Source organism: Cupressus sempervirens, chromosome 9 (genome assembly GCF_028749045.1).
Source record: "Cupressus sempervirens isolate cs-2001-9-10 chromosome 9, ASM2874904v1, whole genome shotgun sequence".
Classification (NCBI taxonomy): Eukaryota; Viridiplantae; Streptophyta; class Pinopsida; order Cupressales; family Cupressaceae; genus Cupressus; species Cupressus sempervirens.
This window is the reverse complement of record NC_143126.1, coordinates 564748005-564755311: the sequence shown is the minus strand read 5'-3', so window position 1 is coordinate 564755311 and position 7307 is coordinate 564748005. Positions and strand designations below refer to the sequence as shown.

The following is a 7307-nucleotide window of genomic DNA, read 5'->3' as shown; positions in this document are numbered from 1 at the left end:
CCTATGGTACATTGAGGAAGGATGAGAAGAAATAGAGTAAACAATTGCTTGTTGCTAGAAATGATTTGCATAAGTGTAACAAAGGCAAGAGTGTACAAGTTGATAACTTGGAGGACATGTATGTGAAGAACCAATTTGGGGTTTATGTGTTATACTCTAGAACATGTGCTTCTAGCTATTAAGAACATCTTTTTTGTGCACCTGGGATGTTTGATGTAGGAACATCTTGGGGTAGTCTGTAATCCTGTATGCAAGAGCATTGAGCTTAGATTTGTGGACTTATGGTTCGTGCATTTGGGGATGTGTTTGAGACATATAGAAATATTGGAGAACCTTGTCCTAAGTAAGCATAAAGTTTGGAGTTGTCGTGTTGGAGTTAGAGTCATTTTGGTGGCTGCTAATAACATGTTTCCAATTTCTTGGACCCACTTTGGAGATTGTATTCACGAGCTTCGATCCAAAGGAATTGACTTATGTGCTCTTGGATTTGGATGGAATGTGGATATATGCCTAAGGGCACATACTTTTATGTTGTCATATGAGTTAATTATGCATTGTAATCTTGGGGCTTGTCCTAAGTATTTAGGTATTTCATAAATTTAATGTTTGTTACCAAGCTGACTTGTGTCTTGCAGGTGTATTTAATGTAACTTGCTAGGCCAACTTGTGGCTTGGTTTAGCATAAGTACAGGGTCTTTTGATGTCTAGAGTCATTAAGTTCAACATGGAGTAGCTGAGAGGAGTGAAGTAGCAGAGCTAGTAGCTGAGTGCAGGCTTAGGAAACAAGAAGGTTGCTTGGTGGCTTGCGAGTACAAGTTTAGATTCTTCTTGGGTTTTCTACCAGATTGTAGTTTGGGCTAGCTGGAGTTTGGATCTTATGAGGTCTTGTAAAACTATTATTGTAAATTGCTTTGTATTTGGCCATAACCTAGAAGGCCTTACAAATAGGCATGTTGGATGTAAATCTTATTATTCTATTATGAGAATTGACATTATTTTGGATTCAAATCTCTGTGTTATTATTTATCTTCTGTTGTGTGGTTATTTGTTGGGGGCTAGCACATCTCCTTTAGGAATTCTCTTGCCTGTTACTGCATCACCTTCTAGGTAGTTTGTTTCTAGAAGAGAAGGTTATGAGTGCCTTGTTAAATCCATGAAGGTTTTGGGAGCCTTGTTAAAGTCATTTTTAGTACTCTTGCATTGGTTTGTTTTGTCATTACGTGTGTTGAGTTTTATTCTTATAGGTTGAATGTTTGTTCTTTTCTTGTCAAAGGGATCATGACCCTTTCAAATTCCCTGCTTACCTAATAAAAATCATATAGCATTCACATTTCTATAAATATTTAAAAAAAATCAAGATCTTTATTTTAAAAACACTAGTATCTAGGTGGATATAAGCTTTTAGAAATTTGGAATACGTTCACATAATACCTGCACAAAACATTATAAGATTTAAAATTGACTAAATGAATTTTAATACATAATTAAAAAATAGTAAGACACATACATAATATAAAATAATAAAAATTATGTAATAAATAAACTTTGAATTTATATAATAAAAAAATTATATTTCAAAATTGAAAAAAATTAAATTTAAATGCATTGATTACAAAGTGAATGATTTTTTTAAAATGAAAAAAACATCGTTTCTACTATTATAGTTAATAAAAAGACAAAATGTCAAAACCTCAAGAACGTGTGGGAACGTGTTAGAAGAGCTCTCTATTAAAGGTTAAATATAAATAACGACAATATACGCCCTTTCAATTAGGAATCTAGTTCTGAGATTTATTCACTAATAATCTTTTATACATGAGATATTATTTGGCACCTCTTTATAATATTTTTATACACTACCAAATGATCAAAAAAATAAAATAAAAAATACACATTTCTTGCTTTACAAGTCTACCCTCCTATTGTTGAGAAATTGCAGTATATTATTCTGTAATCATTACTTTTGGATAGTCAAATTTTCGGCCCCTTAGCTGGAAGGAAAAATATAGGAAATTTGAGGTCATGGAAACTATGAGGAAGATGCATAGGAGCGGTGATAATATGGTGGTACATTAAATTTAAATTTCTTAAATTTTGTACCTTTTAATTCGTGTGATATAGTTTAACTATAACTTCATTCATACTACAAATAAAGTAAAAGTTGAAATTAATTTTACTTAAATTTCAATTGAAAGGTAAAATAGAATAAAATTGAGACCATAAGTAAACTATGAGTAAAAATACAACTTGTCATTATTCAATATATTTTTATGGATTTTTTTATAATATATAACTACAAACTAATATTACTTTAGATGTCTTAATATTATTATTGTTATCTTTTTTTAAAAACTAATTAATTTGAGTGGTTTAGTCTAATGACTGAAACTTAATTACTCATAAATTATAGAGTAATATGTAACAATCCTCGTCCATATCCTAGATAAATTAGGAGTTGAAATCCCATAAGATTATCACACTTCCAAAATACAAATTGACAAGACTAAATGTGTTTTCACAACTTTGAAAACACAAATTAACATAACTCAATGTGAGTAGGCATGAGTTTTCCACAATACATAGTTGTAATGTATAATGCTTGTAGATAATCTGTAAATTTTTTGTGAAGGGATGTTCTCAATCCATCATAAAGAGAGGAATAATAAAGACTTGGATTTAAAGAAGAAAAAGTAAATAGTTGACTTACAAACCTAATAAGAAAAAGGTTGCATTTTTATTAATGAGGAGATGAGACCAATGGAAATGGTTTGAAAATTTGGTCTCCTAATTGAGTTTTTTTCAATAGAATGATATTATTTTGTGGAGAGAATCATTCTTGGAAACCAAATAAACTAATAATTAGATAACTCAACTCTTTACTCTATTTGAAACAAGATAATTTCTTAAAAGACATATCCTCCAAATTTATCAAGAAAATTGATTCTCATCCTCACCATATTAGGGGAAACAATTGTTCATAAGAAGTTCTGAAAAATAATAGCACATGTACTAATAGCCCGATCACATATATACTAATAGCTTGCAGATTAATTTTTAACACCGTTGGTTGTGATTGGTCCATTTCTGCAAAAAAATATTATTTTTTGGCAAGAAAATTGATTCTCATCCTCACCATACTAGGGGAAACAATTGCTCATAAGAAGCTCTAAAAAATGATAGCACATGTACTAATAGCCCGATCACATATGTACTAATAGCTTGCAGTTCAATTTTTAACACTGTTGGTTGTAATTGGTCCATTTGTGCAAAAAATACTTTTTTTTGGTAAGCGGCTATTAGAGGGTGAACATAATGGGTTCCAGGGGAATGTTTTAAAATGACACTTTTAGACCACCTTGCACTCTCTAAGTTCTACAAGAGCATAAATGCGAGGAAGCCAAAAGATTAGCTTTAAGCTCTTCACTCACCTACAAAAATTTACAAGTTAACCTGAACTAGATCGTTTCCTAATCCCCAAATTTATCCGAAAAAGAAAAAGAAAAAGATATTCCTCTCCATTCTATACTTGGATTTATTTTCGAAACTAATTCCAATTTGAATAAGAAAACTAGTTCCAATTTGAATAAGAAAACTATGACATAGTGTCTTAGACTATAAAACCCACTTACTTACTTTTACCCCACAAACAAATCAGAAATTGAACTCACATTCTATGAACTACCTAGCAACATCCAAGCCTGAGTAAATTAACTCAGGATAGGACGTAGGTGGAGTTACTGGAAAGGCGGCGACGCGTTGGTATAGTACGGGGGAAGGACGTTTTTGACCAGCTATAGCCCTTGACATTGATATTGATATAGATTTATTTGTATGGGAAGCAGCGGGGCAGGGAGGGTCTGACCGCGTTGAGAAGTGCTGTTGGGACGCGCACAAATATTCTTACGCCCACCATATATACTTGAATCATCTTCAAACTTGTATCTCCGTTCACATTTGCAAGCTAATTTTCCTTTCCATTTCGAAGAAGAGTGTAGGTCGTAGTGGGTTGTGGGCACCGATTGTTTGACCCAAGTCTGAGGAAAACCTCATACAAATATTTTGATCCGAATTGTGATATTAAATAGAACCCACAAGTGTGAAACGATATATTTTTGAGTTGGGCCTGAGCTGAATTCGTCGAGAGAAGTTCAGTTTTTCTCACGCTGGGCTGGAAAATGCCTGGATTGTGAAAAAAAGGTCGAATCATTTAAAAAGGGGAGGAGGTTGTGATCAACATAATACAGGAGGAGAGAGGGGATATGAGATTTGGTTTTGTTTAAGTCGGTTTTGGGTTTAGGGTACAGAAATTGGGGATGAAGCTCTTTTCAGAGAGCTTGAATTTCGCGGGGTCGGAGAGCAGGAGTACTGGCGAGTATTTGGTGTTAGGGAAGCAGGTTGAAATGGGCCCTGTTACGGCGAAGAGGAGGAGAAGTCCTATTGCAAAGCTATTGCTTGTGCTTGTTATGTTGGAGGAGTTTCAGAGAAAAGAGCAGGAAGAGTGGGATAAAAGCTATAAACTGGAGAGGGAGATTTTTGAGATGAATTACAAGAGAAAAATGAAAGCTATGATGGATTACTACAAGCGTCTGCAAGACTATTACACTGATTTGGATGAGATTGAGAGGTGTAGATTGAAGAGGGCGAGGTTTGCTGTAGCTGCCGTTGGAGCAGCAGTATCGACTCAACAAAGCGTTCAGAGAAGACTTTGGGTGAAGGACAGATCTCAGGCGTGGTGGGAGCAGTGCAATCATCCGGAATTTCCTGATCCAGAATTCCATAGATCCTTCCGAATGAGTAAAGCTACTTTTGATCATATTTGTGAAGAATTGAATTCTGTTCTTGAAAAGGAAAAAACCATGTTGAGATTACCAATTCCTGTTAGACAGAGAGTTGCTGTTTGCATTTGGAGGCTGGCCACTGGGGAGCCATTGAGGCTAGTGTCTAAGAGATTTGGACTAGGAATATCCACTTGCCATAAGCTCGTATTGGAAGTTTGTGCTGCCATTAGGGATGTGCTTCTCCCCAAATATGTTGTGTGGCCTTCAGATGATCCAACACAGACACTGATGAAAGAGTTTGAACGCATTTCTGGTATTCCAAACGTTGTTGGTTCCATGTATACCACTCACATTCCAATAATAGCTCCTAAGATCAATGTAGCTGCGTATTTCAATAAGAGGCATACCGAGAGAAACCAGAAAACATCATACTCTATTACATTGCAGGGAGTTGTGGATAACGCGGGATGCTTTACAGATGTGTGCATAGGCTGGCCAGGGTCCATGCCAGATGATAGAGTATTAGAAAATTCTATACTTTATCAAAGGGGAGTGAAGGGTTTGTTGGATGGTGTATGGGTTGTGGGTAGCTCGGGTTATCCGCTCTTGGACTGGTTGCTTGTTCCATATGTTCAACAACATCTTACTTGGACTCAGCATGCATTCAATGAGAAGATGGCAGAGATCCAGAAAATTGCAAAGGGTGCATTTGGCCGGTTGAAAGGGAGGTGGCGCTGTCTTCAGAAACGCACGGAGGTAAAACTACAAGACTTACCAGCTGTTCTTGGGGCATGTTGTGTTTTGCACAATGTCTGTGAGAAACACAATGAGGGCTTTGATCCGGATTTAGCATTTGAGCTTGTTGACGATGAGATGTTTCCAGAAACATGTTTACAATCTAGGAGCTCTATGCAGGCAAGGGATAGTATTGCCCACAATCTATTGCATCACGCTCACGCTGGCACAAGTTTTCTTTAGTTCAGTCTTTTTGTAATATTACAGTTTCTTTTGTCAATATCTAACAGCACCTTGAACTACATTATAAAATCAGACGAGTCGTTTCTTCATGTACAGTAATCACAGAGATCCTCTGTTCACATCTCTTTGTGAGTCATCGTACATTCTTGCTGTACCACTTCTATATTCTCCTTCCTTGTTCGGGTTTTGACAAACCCAGTAGAGAATGACAGCATTACATCAAGATGTCTCATTGTTAGTTTTCAATGCCAAAGATGTGGCCTTGGAAGAGATATTCTTTTCATTCTTCTCATGCTAACTTGTCTCACAAAATTCTTTTACAGCATGACTCCTATTAAGTTCAGAATTGTCCCATTTAAGTAATGCAAGCTTATGAAATAAATATTTGTTGGTTTAGCATTTCTGTTTCGTTCCCTGTATTTGGGTTTTGACAGCCCCAGTTTATAATGACAACACAATCATAAGCTTCGCTCTTTAAAGTTTCCTGTTGCAAAATTTAGGCTTTGGGAGAAAGAAGCATGTGCATTTTAACGAGTCACATAAATGTATTATCAAATTGCGAACGGTCAAGTTTGAAATTATCTAATCTTAATCCAAGTTTCTTACAAAGCTATAGAGGGGTTTAACTCTAAATCTACTACATTTCTTGCTCTATGCATTTCTCGTTCTTTCTCTTGCAGTTGGCAAACCTGTTTACCGAAACTTTACATGTTTTTCAAACTAAGTATTGCAACTTGCTTGCACATGATAAATCTTCATCTTTTGTGGAAAGCTGTAAATGATTTGAAAAAAACAATAGACTGCGTTGCTTTGCCGAAAGATATGCAATATTGTCGTCCCTGAAATGCGAATATATGCTCGAGAAGCTAAACATTTATTAGTTCTAATTGCTCAAAGTTGTGTGCATACGCTTGCAATTTTGATATGTATTGAACATCAGCTATTTTGTTGCGAAATCCATATTCTGCAAATGATGGATGTTTTGGTCATAGATTTTTATGATTCTTCTTACTATGTAAAAATGATCAGCTGCATATGATGGATGCCTGTACAGCTGGAGAAACTGCGGTTAGGAATTTTAACCTTCTTTTGTCATAAGAAGGCTTATATCCTCTGTTATGTATTCATCTATTTCAAATATAAATAAAAAATTTCTATTTGAGATGTCCTGATATGGATCTGTAGGTATGATCCTTTGCTAGGTGTGCAGGGGTCCTCTTTTATTTTCTGTTTTGGTGAGGTTATGTGTCATGCCCCGCCAAACCAGATTAAGGAATTAATGGCAATTATTTTAAAGGGCTGACTTATGCAATATAATTATCAGCGATTTATTAGAAGAATACTTAGCCCTTTATGAAGGGGTGTGTCCCTTACCCGGTGAAGAAGTGTGCCACTGCCACCGCAATTTAAGATATTAAATGAGATCAATTTATTTGGGATGGATGCAGGAAGGTTAGATAAGAGCAGAATGTTTTGAGATATAGATTGCAAACAAAAATAGGGCAGCCATTTGTATTTAGCTGAAAAAGGAAAATAAGATTTGGAGCAGTC

General features: G+C 35.5%; 1 protein-coding gene across 1 annotated transcript; it reads left to right on the top strand.

The window, feature by feature from the left end:
• Nucleotides 1–3849: 3849 nt before the first annotated feature.
• On the top strand, nucleotides 3850–6155 carry LOC149539908 (nuclease). Its single transcript, XM_089801126.1, has one exon. It carries the CDS (start codon nucleotides 4314–4316, stop codon nucleotides 5754–5756), a length of 1443 nt encoding a protein of 480 aa, XP_089657252.1. The 5' UTR covers nucleotides 3850–4313; the 3' UTR covers nucleotides 5757–6155.
• Nucleotides 6156–7307: the final 1152 nt, after the last annotated feature.